Genomic DNA, 18198 nt, shown 5'->3' with positions numbered 1-18198 from the left:
AGTCCCGAAAGATGTGCTGTTAGGTCATTTGGATATTCTGAATTCTCCCTCAGTGTACCTGAACAGGCGGCGGAGTGGCGACTAGGGGCTTTTCACAGTAACTTCATTGCAGTTTTAGTGTAAGACTACTTGTGACACTAATAAAGATTATTACTATTATTATTATCAGCTGGCTACTTTTCTGTTTCATTTTGCTAGCTCTCTGATTATTCGCACAAATTCGCTGACCTTTTAAAAATTTTTTAGTGTACCCAATTATTTATTTTTTTCCAATTAAGGGGCAATTTAGTGTGGCCAATCCACCTAACCTGCACATCTTTTGGGTTGCGGGGGTGAAACCCACGCAGACACGGGGAGAACGTGCAAACTCTACACGGACAGTGACCCAGGGCCGGGATTCGAACCTGGGTCCTCAGCGCCGTAGTCCCAGTGCTATCCACTGCGTCACCATGCTGCCCTCTCGCTGACCTTTTTAACCAGACTTGCTACTCCTTTTAAAGGCGTTTTATTCCTCTTTTTTCACTCCTCTTCCTTTCTTGTATATTTGGCTGCTGCACTTCATGCTTCCAATAATTGAAGGCTTAGCACCATGCAATAAATTATAAAATTCCTAGCAGGGGAATCATCAGCAGTCTCCCACATGCCGAAACCTACCATTTCTCACTCTCTAACCTCAGTTTCTGATCTTTGGAAAGTTGGGTAAGGTTCCCATTGCTGCCTGCCAACCAGCCAGGCCTGCCATTTCCCAATTCCGTGTGTAGGTGGTGGAGTTACACAAGATGTGCTCTGCACATGCTCAATCTTTCACTGCAAGAATGCAGAGAGCAACAGAATGCACAGAGAAACCCTCACTTGCATTTATTTCCTTCTTTGAAATATACTGCAGCTTCTGTAGTTCCCGTATCCACTGCATAACAAACACTTTTATTCCCCCGCAATATCGGAGGGCCAGCTGAAACCAGCATGCTAAAAAAAGAACACGCGGGTTGTCACATGGAGGCCATTTAATGCGAGAGGCCCTGTGGTCCACCGCACCTTCTCCTTTAATTCCTGGCACAGCCTCTCACCCTTGTGGTTGAGACACAATTGCTAAGCCTGCAGATTTCATTGTGCTTGCCTGTCCTGTTTCCTTTGCGTAATTGTTCTCAACGATGTGGGCGACACAGGTGAGGGAATGTCAATAACCCCTGTCACCCGAGGGTACTGAAGGGTCAACCACAAAGCGTGGCACCGCAGTCTCGTTACACGTTCTGGGATGTTAATCCAGCTTCGCAACCACCTCGGTGAGTTGTGAAACCTGGATTCGATCAGCCCGGCCGTTTGTGGGGCCGGGTAGCACAAAAGCGGTAATGATGCTGCCGATTTCTTGTGAAAACTCAACGGGTTCCCTCGTATTCTTCGAGGAGGCCCCAAACACCCTGACCTCAGACTGCCCTTCGCGGAAGTCAGCGCGTGATGAAAAGAAAGAGAATGATGTCATAGTTGGCTCTTTCTTTCAAAAGCCCAGTGAGAGCCACTTCTGGAAAAGAATGCAACTGAGGATGTTCCTGATGCGACCATCCATTCGCACGAGACGGTTAGTAGAAGTGAACAGTGGTTTTAATCAGCTAGATCTGTGCCTGCCTGCGACTGCTCTGTACTGAGTGCCGCCTACAGGCTGCAGATCTATATACCTCCCCCGAGGGGGCGGAGCCATAGGCGGAGCCCACAGGGGCATCAACATAATAGAGTACAATACAGTGGTGAATTGCAGTAGCAATACGTTCACCACAGTTCCGAAACCAAAAAAAAATTATACTGTCGCGCCAGAAAAGGAGTGAGGATTCAAGAGGTGATGTTGAAAGAGGCAATTTTATTTGTTCCCTCAACAACCAAATAATAAGAGAGAAAAAAACTTGCGTGTACTGGGAGGGAGTGTTAGTCTCAATTCCTCCGGTTACCTCATATTAAGTGGATATTAAGTGGTCTGCTGTGCAGACATGAAAGGTCCCAGGTTCAACTTCTGATCTGCGCTCTTTGTCAATATTCGCCAATGCAACAGTTGAGGTGGCTTCATACGTACACCTGGGCTGGGGAAGAGAAGGGGGCGGCAGGGAGGGGTTACCAAGCACAATCCAGGTGACTGTCCCCACATGTTTGCATCATCTGCCCCCACCTATAAGCCTTCAGCACGGGAGGGGAGAATATATATATTTTTTAAAAGTCTCCCAGCCATAAAAAGATCTGCTCAGGTGACAGTGTTTGGCTAACAGCTGTGTGGCCTTTCATCTAAGTTAAGGCTCAGCATTAACGTTGGACCTCGGTAATTATTTGGTACTGAAATACAAACAAAGCTAAGGACACCTCCTGATGGTTGGAAAAGTATTATTTCCACTTTGCTTTACCTACATCAAGGTTGCTTTGCTTTACATTGTTCACGTGTGGATATTGGAGCGGGAGGGGGAGGATCCAGTTGTTGTGGTCCACGTTGGGACTAACAACATAGGTAAAGCTAGGGTGGAGGACCTGTTCGGGGACTATCAAGTACTAGGAAGAAAATTGAAATACAGGTCCTCAAGGGTCATAATCTCCGGATTACTGCCCGAGCCACGTGCCAATTGGCATAGGGACAAGAAAATTAGGGAAGTAAACACGTGGCTAAGGGATTGGTGTGGGAAAGAGGGATTCCACTTCATGGGACATTGGCATCAGTTTTGGAACAGGGGGGATCTGTACCGTTGGGACGGTCTCCACCTGAACCGATCTGGAACCAGTGTTCTAGCAAAGAGGATAAATAGGGTGGTCAGTAGGACTTTAAGCTTCTGAGTTGGGGGGAAGGGAAAGTGAAAGCGACAGGGAGCATGGAGTTAAATGGCAAGATACGCAGGAGGATAACATGTAGGCAGGTGGATTTAAGCTTGATGCAGACTAGGAATTCAACAAAAAGGAAGGATAACTTTGGACATCTTAGGACTTCCAATATCTGTAATGATAAGAAAGTTAGCATTAAGGTACTTTACCTGAATGCTCGTAGCATTTGTAACAAAGTAGATGAACTAATGGCACAGATCATCGTGAATGATTATGATGTGGTAGGCATCACAGAGACATGGCTGCAGGGGGTTCAGGACTGGCAGTTAAACATCCAAGGATATACAACCTATCGAAAAGACAGGGAGGTGGGCCGAGGGGGTGGGGTTGCCTTGTTAGTTAAGAACAAAATTAAATCTATGGCACTAAACGACATAGGGTCGGATGATGTGGAGTCTGTGTGGGTAGAATTGAGGAACCACAAAGGCAAAAAAACCATAATGGGAGTTATGTACAGACCTCCTAACAGTGGTCAGGACCAAGGGCGCAACATGTACCGGGAAATAGAAAAGGCATGTCAGAAAGGCAAGGTCACGGTGATCATGGGGGACTTCAATATGCAGGTGGATTGGGTAAATAACGTAGCCAGTGGATCCAAAGAAAAGGAATTCATGGAATGCTTACAAGATGCCTTTTTGGAACAGCTTGTCATGGAGCCCACAATGGAGCAGGCTATTCTGGACCTAGTGCTATGTAATGAACCAGACTTTATAAAAGATCTTAAAGTAAGGGAACACTTAGGAAGCAGCGATCATAATATGGTTGAGTTCAGTCTGCAGTTTGAAAGAGAGAAGGCAAAATCGGATGTAATGGTGTTACAGTTAAATAAAGGTAATTACGAGGGCATGAGAGAGGAACTGGCGAAAATCGACTGGAAGCAGACCCTAGTGGGGAAGACAGCAGAGCAAAAATGGCAAGAGTTTGTATGCATAATTGAGGACACTGTACAGAGGTTCATCCCCAAGAAAAGAAAGATTATCCGGGGAGGGATTAGACAGCCATGGCTGACAAAGGAGGTCAGGAAATGTATCAAAGAAAAAGAGAGATCCTATAAAGTGGCCAAAAGCACTGGGAAATCAGAAGATTGGGAAGGCTACAAAAACAAACAGAGGTTAACAAAGAGACAAATAAGGAAGGAGAGGATCAAATATGAAGGCAGGCTAGCCAGTAATATAAGAAATGATAGTAAAAGTTTCTTTCAATACATAAGAAACAAACGACAGGCCAAAGTAGACATTGGGCCAATTCAAACTGATTCCGGAAGGCTAGTGATGGGAGACGAGGAAATGGCTGGAGAACTTAATAAGTACTTTGCGTCTGTCTTCACAGTGGAAGACATGAGTAATATCCCAAAAATTATAGAGGGTCAGGGGGCTGAGTTGAGTATGGTTGCCATTACAAAAGAGATGGTGCTAAAAAACCTAAAAGGTCTTAAAATTGACAAATCTCCTGGCTACACCCTAGAGTTCTGAGGGAGGTGGCTGAAGAAATAGTGGAAGCGTTGGTTGAGATCTTTCAAAAATCACTGGAGTCAGGGAACGTCCCGGACGATTGGAAGATCGCTGTTGTAACCCCCTTGTTCAAGAAAGGATCAAGACAAAAGATGGAAAATGATAGGCCAATTAGCCTAACCTCGGTTGTTGGTAAAATTCTAGAATCGATCGTTAAGGATGAGATTTCTAAATTCTTGGAAGAGCAGGGTCGGATTAGAACAAGTCAACATGGATTTAGTAAGGGGAGGTCGTGCCTGACGAACCTGTTAAAATTCTTTGAGGAGGTGACAAGTAGGTTAGACCAGGGAAACCCAGTGGATGTGGTCTATCTGGATTTCCAAAAGGCCTTTGATAAGGTGCCACACAGGAGGCTGCTGAGTAAGGTGAGGGCCCATGGTGTTCGAGGTGAGCTACTGGCATGGGTTGAGGATTGGCTGTCTGACAGAAGGCAGAGAGTTGGGATAAAAGGTTCTTTTTCGGAATGGCAGCCGGTGACCAGCGGTGTCCCACAGGGTTCAGTGTTGGGGCTGCAGCTGTTCACCATATATATTAATGATCTGGATGAAGGGACTGGGGGCATACTAGCGAAGTTTGCCGATGATACGAAGTTAGGTGGTCAGGCAGGTAGTGCTGAGGAAGTGGGGAGGCTGCAGAAGGATCTAGACAGTTTGGGAGAGTGGTGCAGGAAATGGCTGATGCAATTCAACGTGAGAAAATGTGAGGTCTTGCACTTTGGAAAAAAGAATCCAAGCATAGACTACTTTCTAAACGGTGAGAAAATTCATAATGCCAAAGTACAAAGGGATCTGGGAGTGCTAGTCGAGGATTCCCTAAAGGTAAACATGCAGGTTGAATCTGTGATTAAGAAAGCGAATGCAATGTTGTCATTTATCTCAAGAGGGTTGGAATATAAAAGCAGCGATGTGCTACTGAGCCTTTATAAGGCTCTGGTTAGGCCCCATTTGGAGTACTGTGTCCAGTTTTGGGCCCCACATCTCAGGAAGGACATACTGGCACTGGAGTGTCCAGCGGAGATTCACACGGATGATCCCTGGAATGGCGGGTCTAACATATGATGAACGGCTGAGGATCCTGGGATTGTATTCATTGGAGTTTAGAAGGTTAAGGGGAGATCTAATAGAAACTTACAAGATAATACATGGCTTAGAAAGGGTGGATGCAAAGAAACTGTTTCCGTTAGGCGAGGAGACGAGGACCCGTGGGCACAGCCTTAGAATTAGAGGGGGTAAATTCAGAACAGAAATGCGGAGACATTTCTTCAGCCAGAGTGTGGTGGGCCTGTGGAATTCATTGCCGCGGAGTGCAGTGGAGGCCGGGACGCTAAATGGCTTCAAGGCAGAGATAGATAAATTCTTGATGTCGCGAGGAATTAAGGGCTACGGGGAGAATGCTGGTAGGTGGAGTTGAAATGCCCATCAGCCATGATTGAATGGCGGAGTGGACTCGATGGGCCGAATGGCCTTACTTCCACTCCTATGTCTTATGGTCTTATGGTCTTAATCCCCTAAATACAATGGCAAAATCTGCAAAAAACTTTGGGGGCCGATCTTCCCAAAAGGGAACAGAGTCCCCGAGCGATCACGTTTAGCTGCGTGTCTCCCAGCACTCGTAGTGCCGAGAAACACGTGGCTATTCAAGCGACCCGCTTTGAATAAGGGGCCTATACAGGGAATGCGCGGCCAAGGCTGGTCATAGCCCAGTGTTTTACAATGGGGAGCTCTGCTCACCGAAAGTCACCACTCTAGTGAGATTTTGTGATGCCATTTTTAAATGGTATTCCGATCTCCGAGGCCCACAACAAAAATCCCCAACCTCCCCCCCCCCCAGCCCAAATGCAACATAGGAGGGTCCCCCGGCACCCCCATTCCCGCACCTCCGAACACCCACACCAGGCAACCCCTTGCATGCACGTAGAAAATGCCACCATGGCACCCTGGCAGTGCACATGCCAGCTGGCAGTGTCCTGGGCACCTTGGCATTGCTGGGCTGGCACCCAGGTGGCACTGCCAGGGCACCACTCTGTCCAAAAGGCATGCAGCTGGGGACCTCCAATCCTCTTGGAAACTCCCCACGAATCCCGTTCCATCTGGTCTCCATTTGTGGGGACCAGTACCAAAGGCGCTTGCCCGAAGTCCCGAGGCAAAGGGATTGAATCCCAAAGACTCAGGTACCTCGGCAATCTGCAGAATAAACTGAGGCTTACTGCCTCTCTCTAATATGCAGATTTGCCAAAAACTGATCCAGCCCATTGTGGGCAGGGTTCCCCTTGCAATGTCTCGCGAGATTTCGTTGAGTCCCGTGAAGCATTGCGAGCCGGGTAGATCCTGGGAGCGGGTAGATCCTGGCTGCGCTGGAAAAGCAGCTCGCGTGGCCGGAATACCACGCCATTTATAAATTATGCAAGCAAATACAAACATAACTGGAACCGGTAACGATTCAAAGCTAGTGGTTAAAACTCGGTGTTGTAAGACTTCTTACTGTGTCCAGCTTTTATTGGCTGGTATATAAATGTTTCATCAAAGCCTCGTTCATTTTAGATCATCGAATTAGTTTGCGTTATCCTCAATGAGCAGAGACAGAACTATTTGCGCGAGACAATCAAAACATGGACAATGCTGGCTTTTCTATTCAGGGGAAAATACAGGAATCTTGTGACGAATTAATTTTTTTAAATCTTCCTGTCCCACCAAAAGTGACCCCCCTCGTGACGGATCCCTGGCGAACCATGCAAAACACCGCAGATATCAGCAGGGCTGGGAGACCCAGTCGGTAGCCAATAGTGAGCCGTCAGCAGAAAACATACTTCGCAATTGGCGGGGGTGCAAAAATCCTAATCTAGGGTTTTGGAAAATGTATTTTGTGAGCGAAATTTTGATCATTAATGTAATTATACAACACTAACAACCATTTCTACCCTTATTTATTTCCTGGAAGCATGATCAAATACATCTTAGAATAAAAATATAACTGGCCATTGATAAAAGGTCACTCGGTTAGGCTGCTGGTCATAGGGTAAAGGTCACTTGGTTAGGCTGCTGGTCATAGGGCAAAGGTCACTCGGTTAGGCTGCTGGTCATAGGTAATGGTCACTTGGGTGAGGCTGCTGGTCATAGGGTAAAGGTCACTCGGTTAGGCTGCTGGTTATAGGGTAAAGGTCACTTGGTTAGGCTGCTGGTCATAGGGCAAAGGTCACTCAGTCAGGCTGCTGGTCATAGGGCAAAGGTCACTCGGTTAGGCTGCTGGTCATAGGGCAAAGGTCACTCGGTCAGGCTGCTGGTCATAGGGCAAAGGTTACTCGGTTAGGCTGCTGGTCATAGGGCAAAGGCCACTCGGTCAGGGTGCTGGTCATAGGGCAAAGGTCACTCGGTTAGGCTGCTGGTCATAGGGCAAAGGCCACTCGGTTAGGCTGCTGGTTATAGGGTAACGGTCACTTGTTAGGCTACTGGTCATAGGGTAAAGGTCACAGAGTCAAGCAGCAATGCAATGATATACACTGAAAGCTGTTTTGGCCAAGAATTCACAGTGAGTAATGTTCGAAGATGAAGTATAACAAGAACCATGCTTACTTGCTGCAAACTACAAAGGAAATTTAGCATCGGAGGGAAAAACATCAAACCAAAAATAACTATCAAACATTACTCAAGATGAAGACTTTCCGTAAGTGTTCCCCAGCCAAACCCACAGGATATTAACAGTCAAAACAGGACACAGCTTCGAGAACTCACAAATCTGCTGGAGTTGTTGTTTCTCACTGTCTTAGCATTCCCGAATGCTTCGAGGAGTGGATTTGATTGAAGAATGATGTCTTTTATATGCTGCAAGAAAGAAAAAGGAATAATAAATTACTGCGCTATATGTATTAATTTGAAGGTCTGCTGCATTGGTCGATAACAAAACATTTCTCTCAACCGACATTAAAATCCTGTTTGAAGATTGTCCTTCTAACCTTGAAATAAGTTTTACCTTGACCATCCTTATAATACCATAGGAGGTGAAGGAGCTACACCACTGGGCCATGAGCGGCCGAGTAGTCTTATTCCTGAGTACTCAAGAACTCTTGTACTTGAACATTTTGGAATCATTGATTGTTGCATTGATATTTCTCAATGTCCTTGATGGATTCAAACACCACAAACCTAATAACTTACCATTATCTGATATCCCACCAAAACTATGGGCGGAATTCTCCCAATTTAGAACATAGAACATAGAACAGTACAGCACAGAACAGGCCCTTCAGCCCTCAATGTTGTGCCGAGCCATGATCACCCTACTCAAACCCACGTATCCACCCTATACCCGTAACCCGTAACCCATAACCCATCAACCTCCCCCTTAACCTTACTTTTATTAGGACACTACGAGCAATTTAGCATGGCCAATCCACCTAACCCGCACATCTTTGGACTGTGGAAACCGGAGCACCCGGAGGAAACCCACGCACACAGGGGGAGGACGTGCAGACTCCACACAGACAGTGACCCAGCCGGGAATCGAACCTGGGACCCTGGAGCTGTGAAGCATTTATGCTAACCACCATGCTACCCTGCTGCCCCAATTTGAGATTAAGGACGTGACCTACCAGCCTGTAGATACCGGGAGAGGCCTTTTCCGGGATCTACCCAACTCGCCACACCGTGCGAGATCTAATAGAATCTCCCAGGGGATAGGGGGGAATTCTCCCAGGAGATAGGAGGTCTGTGTGGTTGGTCTCTGGGTGGTTGGTCTCTTGGTGGCACCCTGGCACTGCTGGTGCCACATGAGCACCTTGGCACTGGCACCCTGACAGTGCCACCTGGGTGCCAGCCTGACATTGCCAACATGCCCAGGTGACACTGCCAGGGTGGCATTGTGCCAATGCCAGAGATTGTGGGTGCCCTGCCCGTGTGAGGTGGGATGTGGGGAGCTTCCCCCAAGGACCCCCTGATAGGTGAGTTGGGGCTTTGGGTGGGTCCAGGGGTCATGTCAGGGGGATTGTGAGATTGGGACGCCATGTCAAAATGGTATCTTGATCTCCTCCTGCACTGGGGAGTTCTGGCAAGAGGAGCTCCTCAGTGCCGGAAGCGTGACAAAGTGCCGCTTCAGCACGGCATTCCCAGCTGAGGCCCTAGATTGCAACAAAATCCCGTTAGATAGCATGGTCTTTCTGGCCGCTGTGAGTGTCGAGAAACACCTGGCTAAATGCGCTCAACACGAGACTCTGTTGCAATTTGGTTAGATCGCACCCTGGGTCACGTGGCGGGCAGGAATGTCGAGTGTTTCCTGCTGTGGTGGTTGGCAGGAAAACACACCAAATCTTCTCGCCCAGACCTCATTAATTGTGCACCCAGGTGTTTTGCGCTGTATTCGGTAGCGGGAATGGCACATCATTGTGTCTGTGCGCCATACTGAAAAGGCCCTCCCACTATATGCTCCCACTGTGCCCATCATCGAACCCCCCCAGCGGGGGCTTGGGAGAATCCTGCCCCACATTGACGGGGCAGGAGGACATCAACATAAACCAGATCAATTTTTGGGTGCATTAGAACCACAGCAAATTTGCATACTGGGCAAATTTGTGTGTTCTACACCCGCACCAAACATCACCGACCCACCATTGAAGCAGGCGGACCACCTGAAAATGGAGATGGATTCTGAGTCTGGACGATGGGCCCCGCTCAGCACACCTGATCTGGAAGCTGCACCTGCAGATGCGCTCCTGACCCACAGAATTGCAGACGGCCTCCATCCTGGACGCAGCCCCAGGCATTGTTCAGACGAGTTCCGGCATCTGCACGCTACGTTATTCCCGACGCGCCTCACGCCTCCCTGATTTCCCGCCGGCGTCACAGAGAATCGGTGGGGGCGGTGGGAACCAATTTCTGGCCCTCCTGCTATATTCTCCCACCGTGCTCACCAGCGGACCTGCCGCTTGGGGTCTTGGGAGAATTCTGCCCTAAGATGTTGGGGTCAGAGGAAATCAGCATAAACCAGGTTAATTTGGGGGGTGCCAGCCAACAACAGCATATTCGCATATTAGGCAAACTTGTATGTTCTACACCTGCTCCAAACATTAAAAGAAAAACTGATAATGTAGATTATGATCTAAAATGGTGCAACTTTTTACCTGTACTTTGGGCCCACCACCGGAGACTCTGGAAATGTAACCCATGATATATTTTGCAGCCACCGTCTTTCCAGCCCCACTTTCACCGCTGGAAGAGGAAAAAAAGGAGAAAACGTCAATCTTTGCACTTATACACTGCCCATTGTAACGTGGCCTGCGTTGGGCAACAGGCTCCATCATTGTTTCTGCAATAAAACGTGATCGTTGATTATGCTTGACCACACTATCATGAAGCAAGGTGGAGATAGTGCAAGCAGGCTCCAAAGAGAAAATAAATTATGGAATTTGTGTGCCATCTGAAACAGCATCAAAAGGAAATAGATGCAAAATCTCGCGGAAGCTGTTCATTCACTTTGAAGGTGAGGTCAAATGGTCGTTGATAGCTCACTCTACAGTAAGCCTGCCAGCCAAATCATTAGGTGGCATTAATATGGGAAATCCCATTGCCAACGGCGGGACTGGTTGATCCCGCTGGCACGCCACCTCCCCTGCCGAACAACACACGGTAAATCCCAACCCGTGTATGCCAAAACAATTGAGGATATACTTTTAAAAAATAATTTCCTGTATGTTGACATGATAAAGACCTATATCAGTCCAAGTTCTTTGCTTCTCAGTTGCTAAACTTGACAAACAGCAGAGCCGTGATTAGATGCTTTCTATTCCCATTATGGGCTAGTTTGGAAGTTGTATGTTTTGCACAGACAATTCAGGGTGTGATGGGTTTCAAAATGCTGGTGTGATTTCTTTGCAATTTTGTACTTGAAGTTTCTCATAAAAATAAAACTTTCCCCCTGTAAACTGCTCCAGACTCATGCCTCATAAGAGTTCCTGAATGAGATGATTGAACGCCACTAAACACATCCTGAACTTCAGAACATGGCTTCCTGTCAATACACTCAAAAGGCATTCCAAGCGCAGCAATCAGAACTCTGACAAATGTCTTCCATTTGATCCAGTCTGTTACGGCACCTACATGAATAGAAATATGATCACAGCCTCTATAGCAGTGATGGACAACCCAGGCTTGTGAGTGGCCTCATGGGTGGCCTCCTTCATCTCAGTGGGCCGCAAGATCGAAATCAAGCCTGTTCACTAACCATGACCCCATGAATAAGATTGAATACATTTAATACACGCTGAATATTTAATAACGAGTTGTGGAAAATGCTTAATCATTTATATATTAACAGAACTACCAATGTAAAATGGTAAAAACAAAATAAATGTTTAGACTTTGGACACGGAGGGAGTGCACGACTCTCACAGTAAATGCTGTGAGCAATCAGCAAGCACCTCACTTCACTTGCTGTTTGCTTTACCTATGTGTCACTTCAGTCATCCTGGTAGGAAAAAAACTACGCAGACGGAAATCAGCGGATTGTGGCAACACTGCGCGTGGGCAACGGTCAACAAAGTATCTCGTGGGCCGCAATCAGAACGCAGATAGGCCGCATATAGCCCCCGGGTCGCAGCTTTCCCACCACTGGTCTATGGCATCTGCAGAACGAAGTCAGAAGGTCTATGTAAGATGGTTAGTAAACTTGCTGGCTTTGGAGTAGAACAAGCAGGGCTTTAGAAAGCGGAAAAACCTGCGTGACAGATAATCAATGAATTTAAGCTTCATGAATTTAAACTTCAAACCAAACAAAGGACAGACGGGTAGGGGCGATGAGCGCAAATGGAAAGTATGGAATGCTATTACCATGAAGGTTGGAAGGAAGAATTAGGCTGAAAATAGTGGGGCGGCATGGTAGCGCAGTTATTAGCACTGCTGTCTCACGGCCCCGTGGATCCGGGATCAATCTCGGCCCTTGTTCGTGTGGAATTTGCACATTCTCCCGTGTCTGCAATCCAAAAATGTGCAGGGTTGGTGGATTGGCCACACTAAATTGTCCCTTAATTGGAAAAAAAAATAATTGGGTGTTCTAAATTTATAAAGAGGACAAAAAACTATACCAATATGATATCCAATAGACTGTCACTTGTGCAAATCAATTGCCTTTTTTTATGCCTTCCTAAATTGATGGGTGTTTACATTGCTGTCGATAAACCAGCTTCTCTTCCTAGCCCTCAGGCTAGGTGACACTGTAAATGGTTCCCTCTCATCTGCTTCTGTCTTCCCTCCCTTTCTAATATCCCCTTTTCTGCTTTGGAACCCATTATTGCCTGAGCAAGCATCTCTGAAGTGCCTCGGGACATGTTTCTATGTTGAAAGAACCATATAATTGCTTCAACACGAAAGCACAATACTGCGGAGGCTGGAAATCGGAAATAAGGATAGAAAATGCTGTAATACACAGCTTGTCAGGCAGTTTCTGTGGAGAGGGAAAGAGTTAACAGGCTGGGTTATCGAAGGACCATGAGGCTGAACCTCGCCGTGGTTGGGCTTGGAAAATTGTGGTCCCAGAAGCCACCTCGGGAACTCGATGACTCCAGGACAACTTTGAATTTTTAAAAGGGCGGCTGGGAGTGAGGGAATAGGAAATGCAGTCACTGCTGATCAAAGCCCCCTTGATCTCGTTAAGAAGGTTGCTGAGGGGCCTGTCCACTCGGCACTGTAATTTTCAATGTTTTATCAGCTGAGCCCATGGTGCAAGAAAGTTTTGTTGGAGTTGATGATTGTTCAAAAGTGTGGGGCTAACTATCGTCAGCACAAGCGCAGTTCCTAATCTTGTCCACCAAGGCTGTTTTCCACCCTCCTCGACCTCCTCGTCTTCTGATGAACTGCCTCGAATCGCAAGGCAGCAACAGCCCCCAACATGGCTGCTGCCTGCCTTTGCCGAGGGTACCAGGCAGGCAGCTCATTTCTTCCCGGAGTTGCTCAGTGCCATTAATCAGGCACCGAGCCGGTCTCCTGCCCAATTAAAAATTGCACTGGTGAAGCGGCGTGCCTCGGGCTTGACGCTGGGACCAGAATTCATCTGGGTGTCGTGCTCCGAAACTCTCTTTGACAATCCAGTCCAGAATTTCAGGTCAACGATCTTTCAATCGGATAATTGCGCGTTACTGTTTGTTGAAGAAAGAAGCTGATGTGATGCCGTTAAACGTCAAAAGCATTGAATCAATACTAATGCGACCTTTCATTTTACAGAAGTACGAAAGAGAAGGAAAAAGATCTGATTTGCAAAAGGATTAAACCAAAAAATTAGCTCAGATTTACCACCCGCACATCATTAATGAACAGTTCTTCAGTCATTGTTCCTCACACAACTTCCCATCCATTTTTATTCAACAGTGTGGAATTTCACAGGTTTTTTGGTTACATTCTTGTTGTCTGGCATACTTCCAAGAGAACGCAGAAAACAGATACGCAGCACCAAAACTGATTATATACGGACATGCAAGAAAGTTCGTGTGTGCGTATTTAAGAAAAAGTCCCACTGGGGACATGTTAGAAATGTCGGTGGCTCCAATTTCAAGTAACCTTACAACTGGCTGAGCTTCCCTGGGACCTCAGAACAAGGCACGCATTGTCAATGTAGTTAATACGCACACAATTCCTCCGGTGTCACACAGTGCCACTCTGCACAGCTGGATGGGATCCAGCGCGAGCACGTCTCTCATTCCGGGTGATTAACATTTTGTAAAACAGGGACAGAAACGCTTGCCTTGTCCGCCACAGGCTGAATCCTGCAGCGTCGTGAGAATATGGGTGCAGGCAAGCTGGGGCTGCCGTGTTACCACTGTGACAAAGGAGCCAGATGCAAACACAGGCAGACACAGATCTGCAGAACAACACCGGTGCAAAAGCAACTTGATGCGACCAGGCTGAAGAGATGGGAGAGGTGGTCCGCAATGCAAACTATTGAACTTGCCAGGGTACCACAGCAATTAATGCTTTGAATAATTAATCAAAGTCCATAAAACAGGGAACACAAAAGGTCTGAAATAGCTCTCTTGCATTAAGGATGATAACAAAGTAATCAGAAAGGCACTAAGGTGCAAGCATTGTACATTACTATTGATTTCCTACATAATGCAAAGGCGGCAAACTCATCCTCAGCTTACCAAATACAGCAATTATATCACTGCAATAAAGCTAACTGTGAGGAAATCAAGCTCTGCTACAGCTGCTAAGTGCTGGGTTACGGCAATAACAATGAGTCATTTACAGAGAAAGGCCACAGAAAAGCTTTAAAGATCTCCTGTGTGACATGGTCAGTCGGAAACCTAAATAAAAGAGGAAATGGGATTAATTTCCCCCATTCTAATTATTCGGCTTCAATAAAATACACAAGTTTCATTACCTGATGATGACACATTGATTTTCCCCTTCAATAATCATGTTCCGATACATGTTATCTGCCAGAGCATAGATGTGAGGTGGATTTTCATAGGGGGCCTGGATTATGGAGAAATGGGTAATGTTAGCGGCCAAATGGAAATAACTGAGTCACAAATCCAAATAATAAACTATCCCCATGACAACAGATGACCAACAAATGAATCTGGAGAGAGTGGGTTAAATACCAGGAGTTGTAGGAAATTCAGGAACAATAGAATTTAATGGCATGGCAACTCCCATCCCGCTGCTGGGTGAATGCCATTGACGGCAAATTGGGGCCCTTAATTCGGCATTAATTACCCATTTAAGGAGCTCCATTAGCATTCAGGGTGGAGGGTAAGTCAATCTCTGCTTTATAACATAGAATCATAGAATTTACAGTGCAAAAGGAAGCCATTCGGCCCGTCAAGTCTGCACCGGCCCTTGGAAAAAGCACGTTACTTAAGCCCGCAATTCTACCTTATCTTCGTAACCCCACCTAACCTTTATGGACACTAAGGGCACTTCACCTAATCTGCACGTCTTTGGACTGTGTGAGGAAACCGGAGCACCCGGAGGAAACCCACGTGGACATGGGGAGAATGTGCAGACTCCGCACAGACAGTCACCAAAGCCCGGGAATCGAACTGGGACCTGGGAGCTGTGAAGCAACAGTGCTAACCACTGTGCTACCATGCCGCCCATAACCATAACATTTTACTGTCACAGCCTTTAGTTGTGATTTTCAATTCCTGTAAAGATCAAAAAAAAGGGAAATCTTACACAGGGATACTTTGTACAAGTCTGTTAAACATTGACATGTTAATATCCCAGTGCTATTCAAGAGTTCAATGTCCAATTTTTTGTCTGCCTCGGAAACAAGCATCAGATTTGTTCTGCCACAAATATACTCGAACACAACACTCCACTTCTGTAGTGTCACAAAAAACATGTTGAAATGCAGTTGTATTTTGATACAGCACAGAATGAGGCCATTTGGGCCATCATTCATGTGCCAACCCTTTGAAAGGGTGTCCAATTCATCGCACCCCTGCTCTTTCCCCACCTCCCTGTAGGATTTTCCTTTTTGTGTTTACCTCGAGATGTTTCTTTTCATTGCGTCAAGCTCATTCCAACATGCATTGCAGGCTGGTGAGCAATATTTTGGGTGAAACTAAATTTATCCCCCTCCTAGACAGTATTTGAACTGTTTTTGAAATTAATTCTACTATTTTCTCACCTTATTTATTTATTTTTTTAAATTTAGAGTACCCAATTTTTATTCCAATTTAGGGGCAATTTTCATAGAATTTACAGTGCAGAAGGAGACCATTCGGCCCATCGAGTCTGCACCGGCTCTTGGAAAGAGCACCCTACCCAAGGTCAACACCGCCACCCTATCCCCATAACCCAGTAACCCCACCCAACACTAAGGGCAATTTTTGGACACTAAGGGCAATTTATCATGGCCAATCCACCTAACCTGCACATCTTTGGACTGTGGGAGGAAACCGGAGTACCCGGAGGAAACCCTCGCACACACGGGGAGGATGTGCAGACTCCGCACAGACAGTGACCCAAGCCGGAATCGAACCTGGGACCCTGGAGCTGTGAAGCAATTGTGCTATCCACAATGCTACCATGCTGCTTGGCCAATTTAGCTTGGCCAATTCACCTAACCTGCACATCTTTGGGTTGTGGGGGCGAAACCCACGCAGACACAGGGGGAATGTGCAAACTTCACACGGACAGTGACCCGGGGCCGGGATCGAACCCAGGTCCTCAACGCCGTGAGCCGTGCCGCCCCTCTTTCAACCTTGAGATGGAATAATGCTTTAATTACTGTTGACAGCCCTCTCGCTCAAATGACTCTTAATCATGTGTGAGGCAAATGAAATGAAATGAAATGAAAATCACTTATTGTCATGAGTAGGCTTCAATGAAGTTACTGTGAAAAGCCCCTAGTCACCACATTCCGGCGCCTGTTCGGGGAGGCTGGTACGGGAATTGAACCATGCTGCTGGCCTGCTTTAAAAGCCAGCGATTCAGCCCAGTGTGCTAAACCAGCCCCATGTAACCATACAACCACGTGGGGCATATGCTTGGGTGGACGATTTCCATTATTTATTAACATAACCGTGTATGAAGTACAGGGAAGAACCTTCACAATGAAAAGCAGAAATCCTAATCTCGAACAAAAGTTCGGCACAACATCGTGGGCCAAAGGGCCTGTTCTGTGTTGTATTTTTCTATGTTTTCTATCTCCTCAGCACATGTCGACATGCATCCATTTTGACAAATCATCGGAGAGTGCTCAGGAGCCGAAGCTGGGACTGAATCCCCCCCCCCCCCCCCCCCCCCCCCGCCCCCCTCCATTCTTCCTCCTCCCTCGGGAGAACTGCAGTCAATTGTGATGCATTTTGGAGAAGCACTGATCCCGGGATTCTGTTAGCCAGTGTGTGGTCACGACCACAGCAGGTGGCACATCTATCAACTGAGCAGCTGGGTGAGATCTGCCTTTGTTATTGTAAACCTCCCCCCCACCCCCCACAAAATCGCAATGTTTTCCCCACGTTAATTATACTCACTGCTCCTTGATACATTTCGATCTCCTTTTCTCCAAAGTATGGCATTTGTTTGAATGGGTTCACAGAGATAAGCACAGGCCCGATATATGTCTGCACAGTCCAGGTTAAGGTTCCGAACAAGACATTAAGATCACGATGGAATTAGTGGCGCGGGGTAAACAAAAATTATTTTTCAAGACTCGCAATGCGAAGCAACCCCTTGGAAAAAAACCTGAAGTTTACAACAGGTGGCTGAGTTCAACACTTTCTACTGAGGGGATGAAACGACCATTTGTACATTTAGGGTGCTGAATTTGACAAGGGCAGTAAATCTGCTGGGTCATTTTGTGCTTTTCCCTGGTCTGAATGCCAAATACTGATCCAATTCCTCTCCGAAGGATTTACATCACGCTCCATTATATGACGTGTCCCCACATTCACTGTGGGCTGTGGTTGTTGATACACTGAGACTCTGAAGGATCTGAAGGATGAAGTGGAGGGGGTGGGGTGCAGATGGACGAGGAGGACAATATTTGCATTACAGAGAGGACGTTTCAACAGAGTAACGTTCCAAACTAAAGTTCACCTTGTCCCTTAAAGTATTTTCTTCCCTTCGATGAAGGCAGACTCTGGTTATTTTTTTTATAGAAACAGAAAGTGCGGCAGAAACCCAGCAGATCTGGCAGTATCTGTAAGGAGAGAGTTAATGTTTCGAGTCAAATATAACTGTTCTTCAAAACTGTTATTTTGTATACCGGTTAAGTGTGACGGCAAGGTAGCACAGTGGTTAGCACTGCTGCCTCACAGCACCATGGACCAGGGTTCAATTCCAACCTTGGGTGACTGTGTGGAGTCTGCACATTCTCCCCGTGTGTGCGTGGGTTTCCTCTGGGT

The 18198-nt window shown here is 46.7% G+C and overlaps 1 protein-coding gene across 2 annotated transcripts in view; it reads right to left on the bottom strand.

Annotated features, from left to right (window-relative positions):
• Nucleotides 1–18198, bottom strand: part of myo1ea (myosin IEa) — a 182498-nt gene that overhangs the window by 102213 nt on the left and 62087 nt on the right. For both annotated transcript variants that reach the window (XM_038814836.1, XM_038814837.1), the window contains exons 3-6: nt 17326–17415; nt 14721–14815; nt 10471–10558; nt 8090–8179 (exon numbers count right to left, since the gene is read on the bottom strand). In XM_038814836.1, coding sequence (XP_038670764.1) covers nt 8090–8179; nt 10471–10558; nt 14721–14815; nt 17326–17415 — 363 coding nt within the window. The remainder of the gene's footprint in view (nt 1–8089; nt 8180–10470; nt 10559–14720; nt 14816–17325; nt 17416–18198) is intronic.

The sequence above is a fragment of the Scyliorhinus canicula genome, chromosome 12 (assembly GCF_902713615.1).
Source record: "Scyliorhinus canicula chromosome 12, sScyCan1.1, whole genome shotgun sequence".
NCBI classification, from domain to species: domain Eukaryota; kingdom Metazoa; phylum Chordata; class Chondrichthyes; order Carcharhiniformes; family Scyliorhinidae; genus Scyliorhinus; species Scyliorhinus canicula.
The sequence above is the reverse complement of the archived record's forward strand: the minus strand, read 5'-3'. Positions and strand labels throughout refer to the sequence as shown.